Source organism: Heptranchias perlo, chromosome 16 (genome assembly GCF_035084215.1).
Source record: "Heptranchias perlo isolate sHepPer1 chromosome 16, sHepPer1.hap1, whole genome shotgun sequence".
Classification (NCBI taxonomy): domain Eukaryota; kingdom Metazoa; phylum Chordata; class Chondrichthyes; order Hexanchiformes; family Hexanchidae; genus Heptranchias; species Heptranchias perlo.
The window spans coordinates 16,154,702-16,171,214 of record NC_090340.1 but is presented as its reverse complement, the minus strand read 5'-3'; the positions used below and the strand labels follow the sequence as shown (position 1 = coordinate 16,171,214).

The 16,513-nt window shown below is 43.7% G+C and overlaps 1 protein-coding gene across 1 annotated transcript in view; it reads right to left on the bottom strand.

Annotated features, from left to right (window-relative positions):
• Positions 1-7,614: 7,614 nt before the first annotated feature.
• The window catches only part of LOC137333506 (diacylglycerol O-acyltransferase 1-like), a 98,783-nt gene continuing 89,884 nt past the window's right edge, over positions 7,615-16,513 (bottom strand). Inside the window, exon 17 of the mRNA XM_067997687.1 lies at positions 7,615-8,449. Within this exon, the coding sequence (XP_067853788.1) occupies positions 8,294-8,449 (156 nt within the window). The 3' untranslated portion in view covers positions 7,615-8,293. The remainder of the gene's footprint in view (positions 8,450-16,513) is intronic.

Sequence of the window (16,513 nt, the reverse complement as noted above, 5' to 3'; positions counted from 1 at the left end):
GAGTAGATCTCCTTTTTGGTCCCTAATCGGCCCCACCCCTCCTCTTACTACGCATTTACTATTTATATGCCTATAGAAGACTTTTGGATTCCCTCTTATGTTAGCCGCCAGTCTATTCTCATACTCTCTCTTTGCCCCTCTTATTTAGTTTTTTACCTCTCCTCTGTACTTTCTATATTCAGCCTGGTTCTCACTTGTATTATCAACCTGACATCTGTCATACACCCCCTCTTTCTGCTTCATCTTACTCTCTATCTCTTTCATCATCTAGGGAGCTCTGGCTTTGGTTGCCCTACCTTTCCCCCTCTTGGGAATGTACCTAGACTGTACCTGAACCATCTCCTTTTTAAAGGCTGCCCATTGTTCAATTACAGTTTTGCCTGCCAATCTTTGATTCCAGGGCCAGATCCGTTCTCAACCCACTGAAATTGGCCCCCCTCCAATTAAGTATTTTTAGTCTAGATTGCTCCTTGTCCTTTTCCATAACTTATCTAAACTTTATGACACTATGATCACTGTTCCCTAAATGTTCCCCCACTGACACTTGTTCCACATGACCCGCCTCATTCCCCAGAACCAGATCCAACAATGCTATCTTCCTCGTTGGGCCGGAAATATTTTGATCAAGAAAGTTCTCCTGAACACACTTCAGAAATTCCTCCCCCTCTTTGCCCTTTACACTATAGTCTATATATTAGACTACATTAGGATAGTTGAAATCCCCCATTATCACTACTCTAAAGTTCTTGCACCTCTCTGTAATTTCCCAGCAAATTTGATCCTCTATATCCTTCCCACTAGTTGGTGGCCTATAGAAAACACCTAGTATGTAATGGCGCCTCCATTCTTTCTTAACTCTAACCAAATAGATTCTGTCCTCCAGCACTGTGATATTCTCCTTAATCAATACTGCCACCCCTCCTTTTTTTCCTTCCCTATCTTTCCTGAACACCTTGTGTCCAGGAATATTTAATACCAATCCTGCAATCCTGCCCTTTTTTAAGCCAGATCTCTGTTATCATCACTACATCATATTCCCATGTGGCTATTTGCGCCTGCAGCTCACCAACCTTATTTACCACACTTCGTGTGTTTATACACATGCACTCTAAACCTATCATAGACCTTCCCATATTCTCTCTTAGTCTAATCCCACCTAATACTGTACTATTTCTTACCCTAGTGCTATCTGTCTCTCCCAATCCTTTGAGCCCCTTTTTTTCTCCTTTCTAATGCTACATCCTGGTGCCCATTCCCCAGCCAAATTAGTTTAAATCCCACTTCCCCCCAACCCCGCACAGCACTAGTGAACCTCCCCGCGAGGACATTAGTCCCAGCTCTGTTGAGGTGCGACCCGCCTGTCTTGAACAGGTCTGTCCTGCCCCAGAACTGGTCCCAATGCCCTCCCCCTTGCACCATGTCTCTAGCCACGCATTAACCTGCCTTATCTTCCTATTTCTGATCTCACTACGTGGCACTAGGAGTAATCCAGTGAATCCTACCTTTGAGGTCCTGCTTTTTAATTTCCTCCCTAGCTCCTGAAACTCTGACCGCAGGACCTCATCCCTTTTCTTTCCTATGTTGTTGGTTCCCACATGAACCACGTCTTCTAGCTGTTCCCCTTCCCCCTGCAGAATGTTCTAAATCCTCTCCATGATGTCCTTTACCCTGGCACCAGGGAGGCAATACACCATGCGGGACTCACACGATGGTCACAGAAACGCCTGACTGTCCCCCTGCCTATCGAATCCCCTATGACTGCTGCATTTCTACAGCTCACTGTGTTCCCCTGTGTAGTCTTTTGCCCTATGGTGCCATGCTCAGAACTGCACTCCTTCGAGGTGTCGTCACCCTACCTGGTATTCAATGCCGAATGCCGGTTTGAGAATGCCACACAACCAGAAGATTCCGGCACTGCCTGCCTCTTCCTAAAATTGTACTAAAATTTTTTTTAAAATACAACTCTAGGTCAGGGACACTCTAAGCACCTAATTGGTCTGAAACAATGGCTCCGATATTTACGGGGAGACGGGGAAGGAGCGAGCTGGACTTGTAACGACTGGGAAACCCGGAAATATGGGGAACGCGAAAGTCCAGCCGAATTTAATGGCAGGACCTTACTTGAATTTTGTTTCTTCGTTTCCTGGCTGGCAGCCAGTAAGATTGAGAGGCTGGCTGGCTGTTGGACGGGAAGGCCTGCGGCACAAAGCCACAGCCGGGGACTGGAGAGGAGGGAGGGAGGGAGAGACCATGGGGGGTGGGGGGGTAAAGAAATCACAGGGGAAGAGATGGCAGTTCGGCTTGGGGGAGGGGGGGGGGCGAGATCGCAGATGGGGGTGATGGGGGGTGGCGGCCTGGAGTTCGTGGGGAACGGGTTGGCAGATCACAGGGAGGGAAGCAGGTTAGTTTGGGAGGCCGGGGGGAAGCACTCCTGCTCCTCCTGGCCCACAAGCAGTATTACAAAAGGCACTTACCTGCTGGTTCCAGTCATTCTCACCTCCCTTATGCTGCCGGGTTTCCCGAGCCCGAGGAAACCCGGCCTGCAGCCATTAAATCTAAAAGGCTGCTAAAATTTGAGGCAAAGGACCTCATTAACATATTTAAATTACAGATCCACCTCAAGAGCAGGTTACATTCCTGACCCCCCATCCCGCCCCGGTTAAACTGGAAGTAGGCTCATTCACAGTGGGTTGGGGTTGGGTTTCAGATTTTTAAGAATTTAAACCCTCCTCCGCCCCTCCTGGGGGTTAAAATTCACCCAAATGTTTGTGACTAGACCGGCCCAAACATTTAAAATTGACAAAAATCTACGGTAAGTCTCCACTATCAGTAATTACCGAATTACCTGGAAACTGGCCCTAGGATCAACAAAATGCACATCAATCAACACATTACCCATTTATTGTCCAGCACCAGATAAAGTACCTGTTACTGGGCAGAGAAAGGGAACTGAAGATCTACCTCAAATAAAAGGTGTGGGTCAGCAGAACTATTGAGAGGTCTGACTGTCCAAACTCGTTTCATGTAGAGTCAGCAGATGGAAGAGACTTTCACCTCATCAGCCTGAGTTGGATTCAAACCCACATTCCAGAAGTGAAAGGACAGTGGACCAATTAAGCTACTGAAATAACCGCTAACCAATCTGAGAATATTTTTAGTGTCTGCTCTTAATGACAGCAAAATACGATTGATGGAGAAAAAAATAAGGGCTGTGTTTAAGAACACTTTAAATTTAAGAATGATATAGAGCTTTATTACTAAGCATTCTGTTTAAATGTAGCAATTGAAATTTCTCTCAAATGGCTACCAATCAGTAAAAGTAATGCCTCTATAATGTCTCCAGAACATACACAACCCTGCAAATAGTGCGCAGACAACCAAATGAACAAAACATTAAAAACAGACTGAATCTACTGTATAATTTGCAGTACTGTGCACAGTTTTGGTCTCTATATTATAAAAAGGCACTGGTGAAGGTGCAAAAAAGTTTTACAAGGATGATACCAGAACTGAGATTTATACCTATTAAGAAAGATTGAACAGGCTGGGGCAATTTTCTCTAGAGAAAAGAAGGCTGAGGGGTGATCTGATAGAGGTCTTTAAGATTATGAAAGGGTTTGATAGGGTAGACATAGAGAAGATGTTTCCACTTGTGGAGGAGACCAAAACTAGGGGCCATAAATATAAGATGATCACTAATAAATCTAATAGGGAATTCAGGAGAAACTTCTTTACCCAGAGAGTAGTTAGAATGTGGAATTCACTACCACAAGGAGTAGTTGAGGCAAATAGCATAGATGCATTTAAAGGATAAATACATGAGGGAGAAAGCAATAGAAGGTCATGCTGATAGGGTTAGATGAAGAAGGGTGGGAGGAGGCTCATGTGGAGCATAAACATCAGCATGCAGCAGTTGGGCCGAATGGCCTGTTTCTGTGCTGTACATTTTATGTAATTCTATGTAACACAGCCTTTCAGCGCTAACATACCAGCAGTGGCACAGAGCCACACCACTGGAACTATTGGCTTTGGAGGGAGTGCTGCGTAGGTTTACTAGAATGATACCCGGACTTCAAGGGTTAAGTTACGAGGAGAGATTACACAAATTGGGGTTGTATTCTCTGGAGTTTCAAAGGTTAAGGGGTGATCTGATCGAAGTTTATTAGATATTAAGGGGAACGGATAGGGTGGATAGAGAGAAACTATTTCCGCTGGTTGGTGATTCTAGGAGTAGGGGGCACAGTCTAAAAATTAGAGCCAGACCTTTCAGGAGCAAGATTAGAAAACATTTCTACACACAAAGGGTGGTAGAAGTTTGGAACTCTCTTCCGCAAATGGCAATTGATACTAGCTTAATTGCTAAATTTAAATGTGAGATAGATAGCTTTTTGGCAAACAAAGGAAGCAAGATTTTATCTACCACCAAGTACAATTAGCCTGAAATTAGAAACATTACTTCAAATACCATTTTTCCGATTCAAGAAACATAAATCCAACTCCTCTCCTTACTCCTTAATCAGAGAGAGACAGTGAATGTTTTACCAACATATATCGCAACTTTCATTTACAACTTTTGACTTTCCATCTGCTCTCAAAGAATTCTCTCAGTCCATGACTCCATCAGAAGCTGCTCTTGTTGAATTCCCTTGGTCTGTTTCCATTAAAAGCTGCTTTCCCCCAGCTCAATCTGTTTTTTGCAACTATTCTCCATTTTAAAGAAGCCTCTCATCTATCCCAGTTTACTGGGGTACATTTTGATGTTTCACAATCTTTGTAAAATATCAGGTTTCCTTTTCACATTTTGTATCTTATATATCATAGAAAGGTTACAGCACGGAAGGAGGCCATTCGGCCCATCAAGTCCACGCCGGCTCTATGCAAGAGCATATGCTAGTCCCACTCCCCCGCCTTATTCCCTTAGCCCTGCAATTTTTTTCCTTTCAAGTTCTTATCTAGTTCCCTTTTGGAGGTCATGATTGAATCTACCTCCACCACCCACTCTGGCAGAACATAACCACTCGCTGTGTAAAAAAAGTTTTTCCTCATGTCATCTTTGGTTCTTTTGCCAATCACCTTAAACCTATGTCCTCTGGTTCTTGACCCTTCCGCCAATGGGAACAGTTTCTCTCTATCTACTTTGTCTGGACCCTTCATGATTTTGAATATCTCTATCAAATCTCCTTGCAATCTTCTCTGCTCCAAGGAGAACAACCCCAACTTCTCCAGTCTATCCACATAACTAAAGTCCCTGAACCCTGGAATCATTCTAGTATATCTCTTCTGCACCCTCTCTAAGGCCTTCACATCTTTCCTAAAGTGCAATGCCCAGATCTGGACACAATACTCCAGCTGTGGCCGAACCAGTGTTTTATAAAGGTTCATCATGACTTCCTTGCTTTTGTACTCTATGCCTCTATTTATCAAGCCCAGGATCCCGTATGCTTTTTCAACCACTTTCTCAACTTTCAGCGATTTGTCTACAGATACCCCCAGATCTCTCTGTTCCTGTACCCCTTTTAGAATTGTGCCCTTTAATTTATATTGCCTCTCCTCATTCTTCCTACCGAAATGTTATCACCTTGCATTTTTCTGCATTAAAATTCATCTGCCACGTGTCCGCCCAAGCCACCAGCCAGTCTATGTCCTCTTGAAGTCTATCACTATCCTCCTTACTGTTCACTACACTTCCAAGTTTTGTGTCATCTGCAAATTTGGAAATTGTGCCCTGTGCACCCAAGTCCAAGTCATTAATATATATCAAGAAAAGCAGTGGTCCCAGCACCTACCTCTGGGGAACACCACTGTACACCTCCCTCCAGTCCAAAAAACAACCGTTCACCACTACTCTCAGTTTCCTGTTAATTAGCTAATTCGGTATCCATGCTGCTACTGCCCCTTTTATTCCATGGACTTCAAACTTGATGACAAGCCTATTGTGCGGCATTTTATCAAACGCCTTTTGAAAGTCCATATACACTGGATCAACTGCATTTCCCTCATCTACCCTCTCTGTTACCTCATCAAAAAACTCTAACAAGTTAGTTAAACATGATTTGCCTTTAAAAATCCATTCTGGCTTTCCCTAATCAATCCACACTTGACCAAGTGACTGATAATTCTGTCCCGGATTATCGTTTCTAAAACATTCCCCACCACTGAGGTTAAACTGACTGGCCTATAGTTGCTGGGTTTATCCTTTTTTGAACAAGGGTGTAACATTTGCAATTCTCCAGTGCTCTGGCACCACCCCTGTATCTATGGACGTTTGGAAGATTTTGGCCAATACTTCCGCAATTTCCACCCTTACTTCCCTCAGCAACCAAGGATGCATCCCATCTGGACCAGGTGATTTATTGACTTTTAGTACAGCCAGCCTTTCCAGTACCTCCTCTTTATCAATTTTTAGCCCATCCAGTATCTCAACTGCATCTTCCTTTATGGAGACTCTGGCAGCATCTTCTTCCTCGGTAAAGACAGATGCAAAGTACTGATTTAGTACCTCGGCCATGCCCTCTACCTCCATAAGTAGATCTCCTTTTTGGTCCCTAATTAGCCCCACCCCTCCTCTTACTATCCGTTTACTGTTTACGTGCCTATAGAAGACTTTTGGATTCCCTTTTATGTTGGCTGCCAGTCTATTCTCATACTCTCTCTTTGCCCCTCTTGTTTCCTTTCTCACTTCCCCTCTGAACTTTCTATATTCAGCCTGGTTCTCATTTGTGTATTGAACCTGACATCTGTCATACGCCCCTTTTTTCTACTTCATCATACTCTCTATTCCTTTTGTCATCCAGAGAGCTCTGGCTTTAGTTGCCCTACCTTTCTCCCTCGTGGGAATGTACCTATACTGTACCCGAACCATCTCCTCTTTAAAGGCCGCCCATTGTTCAATTACAGTTTTGCCTGCCAATCTCTGATTCCAATTTACCCGGGCCAGATCCGTTCTCATCCCACCTCGAATTGAGTATTTTTACTTTAGAGTGGTCCATGTCCTTTTCCATAGCTATTCTAAACGTTATGATACTATGATCGCTGTTCCCCAAATGTTCCCCCACTGACACTTGCTCCACTTGGTCCACCTCATTCCCCAGAACCAAATCCAGCAATGCCTCCTTCCTCGTTGGGCTGGAAACATACTGGTCAAGAAAGTTCTCCTCAACGCACTTCAAAAATTCCTCCCCCTCTTTGCCTGGCAACATTCACTGTGTAGGCCAGGGGTTCCCAATTATATAGATAATGTCCATGTACCTCACTGATCAATTTTAACAAGTTGCGGAAGGCTTTCTTACATCTTGGGAGTTGTGGGTGAGTTGTGTGTGTGTGTCTTTCTCTCCACCACCCCCCACTTCTCTGTTCATCTTTTTTATTACTCTTCCCTTCTTTGCTATTTTCTCTTCTCTCTTACTCAGGCTCCCATTCATTGTTACTCTCCTATGTATCTATATAGTCTGTGTGGCTTTCTCACTTGCACCAGTTAAATGACTTCTGCTAGAATACCTGGTGTGGCCGGTTACTCTTCCTGAGCCACTACTACTGCCAAACCTCAAGACAGACATTATTTCAAAACACTTTTGAAAGCAGAATTAATTTATCTGTTTATTCTATTTGGTTTGTTAAAATATTGGAGGAGGAGAAGCAGTAAAAATCAGAAAACTTTTACTGGCCGGAGAACTACTGAAATTAATGGGTACAATTAGAATCGTATTATGTTTCATGTACTAATAAATTATAATTACAAACAAGGCTTTCAGAAAAATTCTCAAGAATCACAGTAGAAAAAATGTTAAGCATATCTTCAAGAACGTTATGTGATTTGTACACTCAATTTAAAATAGGTTGGGTAAGTTACATTATAAGTAGAGAGGAAAATAAATAAAAGATATTGACAGTCTTTAGGTATAAACATGACCAATTAATAAGAAAATTAAATTATAATTTCTTGGGGGTGGCCAGAAAAGTCATGTCAGAATGCATAACAATCCCAGGGTGGTGTGCAGTTCAAATTTACCTGGAATTGTCAGCTGGGCTATGGATGCAATTCCACACAGAAGGAGCATCCTATCTCACTCGGAGTAAGTAAAGGGTTGGGGTGTTGACTGACATAGTCCAACTCTCCCCACTTAAACCATGCACCTTAACACCATCAGCAAGAGTCATCGACACAAGATGGACAAAATCAAGCTACCCCAATCTGCCAACTGGAGGTGGATGCGCGTTGGGAAAAGTTTGCATGGGGAAGAAAATAAAACGGAAAAAAAAAATCCAAAAATAAGATTACATTTTTGTTTAATATTTAATCCTGTCTGTTTTCTTTAAGGTCTTGAAACACATAGTAATCATGGATATACATATGCACTATCAAAGGAGGGCCTAAAATAATGCAAATCCACATAATCGCATTTCCATAGAATCCTCTTAAATGTCTACTTAGGATCCATGCAGTGGGAACCTGGGGGAGAAAACAAATTAAACATTAGCAAAGAAGTTTGGAAGGTCCTCAACTAGAAACAAGGGGCGCTAAATTGGGCCGTGTAGCGCCCGTTGTTTCGGTGCTACGCGGCCTCTCCGACATCCAAGATGGCGTCTTGGATGCGCATGAACGTTTCCTGCGTGACGTGCGCCAGACGCCATCTTGGTATAGGAGTTTGTGCAGGCGCAGATAACGAATGCTGGAATCATGTAAAGTAAGGAGAAGATGGCTTCAATCAGTGCGCAACCCTGATTTAAAGTGATAGACACCACTTTGGGACTTAACACTCAACTCAATGCACAGTCTTAACCCCGACCATCTGAACCTGTCTTAGAGTGCCTGGAGGACCCCCCACCAGAGCTATTTAAAGGGACCATGCAGGATTTACAGGTTAGTGGCTGGATTATTGCCTCTGGCTGCCGAGACATTTGTAACTGTTTTTGGAGGTCTCCTAGACCTCAATACTAGGACGCGGGGATATAACCTAACATTTAGAGCCAGGACGTGCAGGAGTGAAGTTAGGAAATGCTTCTACACGCAAAGGGTGGGAGATGTTTGGAACGCTCTTCTGCCGACGGCAGTTGATGCTAGCTCACTTGTGAATGTTAAATTAGAGACTGATAGATTTCTGTGAACCAAAGGTATTAAGGGATATGGGGCTAAGGCGGGTAAATGGAGTTAGGTCACAGGTCCATCATGATCTCATTAAATGGTGGAACATACTCGCGGGGCTAAATGCCACAATCACTTACTGCCTTTTGATATGCACCACCTTCTCCTGCAAGAAAGCAGGATGTGTGCCTGGGTAATGTGCCTGTCATGGTTGAATAGCTGCCAGTGTGTGTGGCCTGTGAGTTGTGGGTGGGCAGCTTGAAACAGTGGTAATGTGTAAGGGTGAGAGGAAGCATCTGATTGGAAGAGTTGAGTACTGATGTAAAGAATTTATTGGTATGTGGGGATGGGGGGTGTAGTGCGTGGTGCAGTTGGTCGGAGACGCTACTTGACAGTTGACCTCACTCACTTTGACCACTCATGTCAAAGCACTGAACTTCTTCCTGCACTGCATCCATGTTCATGATGCTGTGCGCCTGGCATTGACTTCGTCCCCGCTGCCTCCCACTGCCTTTGGAGTGTATGTCTGGAGGGCCTCTTGCCCCCCCCCCCCTGCCCCCCCCCCCCCGGTGGATAAAGGATGTCCCTCCTTCTGTCCACCTCTTGCACCCAAGGTCTCTAGTGCATCAGCAGAGAACGTTGGTGTATGCACTCTCGCAGGCCTGGTACCTGGTGAGGTCTGGTGTGCAGATTGGAGGATGTGGGATTTAGTAGTGCGCAACCTTTTGATGGCCAGGGGCTGCAGAAAGTAACCTGAGATCCCCAGCTGCCGACACACAGGCAAAAGCAACTTTGAACTGAAGTAACCTGAGTTCAGTCGCTGGCCTGAGCTGGCTGGAACCGGTTTGAATTAGCTAAGTTTTGTGAAAGACAAAGGAGATGTGATAAGACACAAGTCCTTATTTAGAAAAGGAGTAATGAGGTAATGCTACCTAAGTCCTTGGGACAGAGCCAATGAGGAGAAGACACAGACTAGGCGAGCAAGCCTAAACCAACGGGAGAGAGAGACAGCACAGCTTGAAGAGATAAGATTCGGAATAAGAATGAGGAATCTGGGGCGTGGAGCCAGAGCGAAGACTCCGGAGACCAACCATCGTGGAAGTGGAAGAACCTACGTCAGGGACGTAGAGACGACGTCGAGAGAGAGAGAGAACGGAACGCCTGGCCAGCGTCAGATCTCCTTTTCGGGTATTATCCTTTATATTCTGTGACCACTCAGGGAGTGTCAGAGAAACCTAGTGGGTGTGCATTTAGATCCTAGTTTGGGTATAAAACTGTATAGCCTAGTGCAAACTGCATGTCTATATCTAACCAGACGTATAAGCTATATGTATATGATCTAACAGCGTGAATAAAGTGAATTGAGAGTTAAGAGAGAATTGACTCTTTTCCTCTTTGTACTAAGCCAATAACCGTAACCGGTGACCTCCGGTCAACACTTCATTCAATGTTTTAACATAACTCATCAGTGTGTAAACATAGGGATGGGATCTGCATCTGTGTTTTACATTTGTGATGTCTTATCTCTGTTCAGATGCCATGCAGACAGTAGACTGTTATTTTCAGCAACTAACAGGTACCAGCTACCTTTAAGAGATTTCTAAGAACCATCCTCCCTTTAAGAGATTGCGCTCCCTCTGGTGGTGGAAACTGCAAATTGCATTGATTCCACATGCAAGGCCTGGAAAGGAACACTGATTGCAGGTAAGTGCTCTGGTCAGTCCAAACTTGCTTCCTGCCTACGCAGGGTCCGTCGGGCACAGGGTGGTAGCGCATCGCATTACCACCGCCCAAAACGGACCCTTATCGAATTTTTCCCCTAAGATCCCTTAAAAGCAGCCAGTATCACAACTGCAGTAACCTATGGAGGTTAAAGTCTATAGCCACAGACAATCACAACATAGATTGCCATTTAGATAACATTTTCTTTGCTCAGTTTTACAGATAAGGTTTTAAAAAAAAATCTTCTAATGTTGTGTATTTTGTGCTACAAAAGTGTAGCACTGGTGAATTAAACTCAGCCGCACAGAGGTCAAGTGTGGCAGGTCTAGATACATCTACAAGGCTCAAGTTAGAAGTCATGATGTGGAGATGCCGGTGATGGACTGGGGTTGACAATTGTAAACAATTTTACAACACCAAGTTATAGTCCAGCAATTTTATTTTAAATTCACAAGCTTTCGGAGATTTTCTCCTTCCTCAGGTAAATGTTTCAAGATCTCCTTGAAGCCTACGCATTTATACATATTGAATAATACATGGTGTTTACAGACTGCCCCTGCAACTGCCCGTTGCCAAGGCAATCACCGTGTTCAGACAGAGAGGTGTCATCTGCAGAACCCCCGAATACACATTCAACAAAAAAACAAACAGGGAAAAAAAACAGAGAAAAAAAACACAGAGAGAGGCAGAAACATCCGGAAGGCAGAGAGAGCCAGCAAATGACCCATTATATTAAAAACAGATAACATTTGTTCGCTGGTGGGGTAACGTGTAGCGTGACATGAACCCAAGATCCCGGTTGAGGCCGTCCTCATGGGTGCGGAACTTGGCTATCAATTTCTGCTCGACGATTTTGCGTTGTCGTGTGTCTCGAAGGCCGCCTTGGAGTACGCTTACCCGAAGGTCGGTGGATGAATGTCCATGACTGCTGAAGTGTTCCCCGACTGGGAGGGAACCCTCCTGTTTGGCGATTGTTGCGCGGTGTCCGTTCATCCGTTGTCGCAGCGTCTGCATGGTCTCGCCAATGTACCATGCTCTGGGGCATCCTTTCCTGCAACGTATGAGGTAGACAACGTTGGCCGAGTCACAGGAGTATGAACCATGCACCTGGTGGGTGGTGTCATCTCGTGTGATGGTGGTATCTGTGTCGATGATCTGGCATGTCTTGCAGAGGTTACCGTGGCAGGGTTGTGTGGCGTCGTGGACGCTGTTCTCTTGAAAGCTGGGTAGTTTGCTGCGAACGATGGTCTGTTTGAGGTTGGGTGGCTGTTTAAAGGCGAGTAGTGGAGGTGTGGGGATGGCCATAGCGAGGTGTTTGTCCTCATTGATGACATGTTGAAGGCTGCGGAGAACATGGCGTAGTTTCTCCGCTCCGGGGAAGTACTGGACGACAAAGGGTACTCTGTTGGTTGCGTCCCGTGTTAGTCTCCTGAGGAGGTCTATGCGATTTTTCGCTGTGGACTGTCGGAACTGTCGATCGACGAGTCGAGCGTCATATCTCTTTCTTACGAGGGCGTTTTTCAGCGTCTGTAGGTGTCCATCGCGTTCCTCCTCGTCTGAGCAGACCCTGTGTATTCGCAGGGCCTGTCCATAGGGGATGGCCTCTTTGACGTGGTTAGGGTGGAAGCTGGAAAAGTGGAGCATCGTGAGGTTGTCCGTGGGCTTGCGGTAGAGTGAGGTGCTGAGGTGCCCGTCTTTGATGGAGATTCGTGTGTCCAAGAAAGAAACTGATTCTGAGGAGTAGTCCATGGTGAGCTTGATGGTGGGATGGAACTTGTTGATGTTATCGTGTAGTCTCTTTAGTGATTCCTTGCTACACGTTACCCCACCAGCGAACAAATGTTATCTGTTTTTAATATAATGGGTCATTTGCTGGCTCTCTCTGCCTTCCGGATGTTTCTGCCTCTCTCTGTGTTTTTTTTCTCTGTTTTTTTTCCCTGTTTGTTTTTTTGTTGAATGTGTATTCGGGGGTTCTGCAGATGACACCTCTCTGTCTGAACACGGTGATTGCCTTGGCAACGGGCAGTTGCAGGGGCAGTCTGTAAACACCATGTATTATTCAATATGTATAAATGCGTAGGCTTCAAGGAGATCTTGAAACATTTACCTGAGGAAGGAGAAAATCTCCGAAAGCTTGTGAATTTAAAATAAAATTGCTGGACTATAACTTGGTGTTGTAAAATTGTTTACAAGTTAGAAGTATGATGGAATACTCACCACTTACCTATAGGGGTGCAGCCGTAATAACACTTAAGAAACTCGACACCATCCAGGACAAAGCAGATTGCTCGATCAGCTCCCTTGCCACTGGACTCAATATCAACCCCCTCCACCACTACTCATGTGGCTGCAGCATGTGCTCTCTACAGGATGCACTGCAGCACCTCACCGAGCTTTGACAGCACCTCCCTCCCCTGCAACCTCTACCACCGAGAAGAACAAGAACAGCAATATCATGGGAACAACATCACCTCCACGTTCTCCTCTATATCACACACCATCCTGACTTGGACATTTACCACCATTCCTTCTTTGTCGCTGGGTCAAAATCCTGGAATTTCCTACCTAACACAATGATAGGAGCACCATTGCCACAAGAACTTCAGTGGTTCAAGAAGACCACCACCATCATCTCAGAGCAACTATGGATGGTCTTGCCAGCATCGGCCACAGCCCGTGAAGACATTTTAAAAAAATCTCTCAACTCTGCCCCATCAATGTGCCCAACCCCCGAAAAGCAACTCTTACTGAAACATTGCGACATTTTCAATTTCCCATATGAGTTACCCTGCAACCTTTGAGTGAGATTATCACTTTAGTGGCAATAGCACCAAGTGAGAGCAGTTTTGCACTGTGGGGCCATGCTGCTAAGAAACTGCCCAAATTAATTTCACGTAGGGCCCTTACAGACAGCAGACAAGAAAGACTTTTATTGCATCAGGCTGGGCTAAATTTGAACCCAGGTCCCAGTGTCTAACTTACTGCGCCACCCAGTCCACCAACAAATAAAGTTTGTATGGATATATACTTTAAAAAGATAGATCACTCATTACTGGCATGTGAAATATAATCTGAATGAGGATATACTCCACATTCCATAGTCCTTTTAATGCGACTTTCATTTTGAAGTCAAATTTACCATTTTTAGTTATAATATGTAACCTGAAATGTATTCCAATACATTTGTCAGCATCACTTATAATTCATCCCCCCATATAGTAAGTCTCTCTGAATTTTATTCTTTTTGCTCTCTCTACTACCTGTAAGGGGCCTATATGTTTGATATGTTTTGGCAGTCTTGCCTTACTTCTAAGTGGTTCCGGGTCCACACACAAAACCTCCAAATGAGCACAAATTGGCACTAATTGGATAATCTCATTCACAGAGGCAAAAACAATATCTAGTGTAGGAAATGAAACTATCTCAATGCTCCTCTGAGAATGGGGTCACGACACATTGTTGAAGCTCTGCACCTAACCCATGCTTCTATACTTAAACTGTGATTGCTTGATGCTGATACTGGGTGACAAAACTGGACGAATACACCTCACTTTGATGGACAAAATAATTCACCAATAAATGCAATGTGAGGTTTCTGACATGTGTTTCCTCTCCCACTATCCCATCTCTCTTTAAGTGATTCCACTTATTCTTAAAAACATTGCCCATTACAAATATAATGATAAAACCTCTTTTTAATCCTTTGCAATATCTTTTCTAATTTTCTCTTTTCATCTTTTTAATGCAAATGTATTTCATTTTCATTTAAATAGTCTAGTGTTGATGCATTACCATTAATTGGCAAGCCGAACTAAGGATGTAGTGATGCAGTTTGTACATAAACACAAATGAAACATTCCTCAAAGTGGGCTGACAGTTTTCAAAAGTGTTCAGCATTCCTCACCTTGATAAGCACAAAGTACATTCATTTAAAATAAACTGCAAACTAAATAAAGAAGCCGTGAAGCTATAATGAGTGCTTGCTGAAAATAAATTTGTAGGATCGCATTGAGATACTTAAATTGGCCTGGGCATCCCAAGGGTCAAAATATTATGATGCACCCATGCCATTTTAACTGGATACCACATACAAGACTAAGTTCTATTAAGTTTGTGTTACTTGAAAGATGCTTTTGCTTTGTTGCAAATACTAGTTGTATGACCCAAATTTATTGACCCATAATTTCCACATGAGTTTTCCAGTCTCCATTATGCTATCATGGGGAGCTCTACATGGAGTTCCAACACTTCCCAAAAAGTAGGGAACACGAATCACCCGGCTGCTATTCCACACTTCCTAGTGTCCAATCATAAAGCAGCACTAGTAGAGTGGAGAAGATTGAGGATGGTGCTCAATGTCAGTGACTGGAAACTGTCTGATTAATATCTATTTATTGGAACTTCATACTACCAAATAAATCTAAAACACCAGAAAGTATGGTGCATCAGCGAAATTCAGCATAGGACAACACTTCTTTACCTTGTACAGTGTTTTCAAAATTTTGTAATGCATGCAGAACATTTCTAATATAAAATAAAAGATACCAGTGAGCTAAGATTTAAAATCTCAGCAGTCATGACTGCCCTTCCCCAAATTAGTAACCAACACAGTATCGCAGAAGAAGAGAAGCACCTTGGTGCTGTAATTTCTGGTGGCAACTGTTACAGGAGGAAGTGTAGATGCTGTTCATTAGGCATATTTGGGACTTTTCCTTCAAGGTTCCACCTTTAAGTGTAAATTTTGTTGGTTTGAACTGGGGTTGTCACCGTATCCTACATCTAAGACTGGACATGGGTGGTTCAGATGTTGAGATTATGGCTTCAATTCTGAGATTTGTTTTGCTCATGATAAAAAATCATCAAAAATCTTAACCTCAATAATAAATCCCTCCACATTCTGAGACAAAGAAGATTTTAAAAAAAATATTAATTCTTGGGATGTGGGCATCACTGGTAAGGCTGTCATTTATTGCCCATCCCTAATAGTTCTTGATAGCAATTCTGATACAACTAAGTGGCTTGCTAGGCCACTTCAGAGGGCAGTTAAGACTCAACAACACTTCATGTGGAGATGGAGTCACATATAGGCCAGACCAGGTAATGACAGCAGGTTGCCTTCCCTCAAGGACATTAGTGAACCAGCTGGGTTTTTATGAGAATTGATAGTTTCATGGTAACTATTACTGATAGCAACTTTTTATTTTATTTGAATCAAATTCTCAAGAGTGGGATTTGACCTCACATTCATCTGGATTATTAGTCTGGCCTCTTAATTACTAGTCTAGTAACATAACCACTACACCACCATACCCCCGATCTTTCATTTGACAAAAATAGACTTTTAGAGGTAGATTTTTGTCTTTACCGCGTGGATGTTAAGCATCGCTTGGCAGAGCACAGAAAGGACAATCTGGCGGGGAGGTTCAATGCCCTCAGCAAACCCACTGGATTTTCGTTCCATTTAGTTCAATGGAAGAATAATCCAGCAAGTTCTGTTACTGGTGGGCAACACCCACCATCCCCACCCCCCTCAAGATTCTCCTGGAATGAAACCAGACTAGTCGCCTCCTATTTATTTATAAAACATTAATTTCCGATAGGAAATTACTGACCTTTGCTAAAATAGTGTGTAACATATATTGATAGTAAACACAAAGGGGGTGATTTTAACCCCCAAGAACGGGTGGGTTGGGGTGGGGGGGGAGTTGA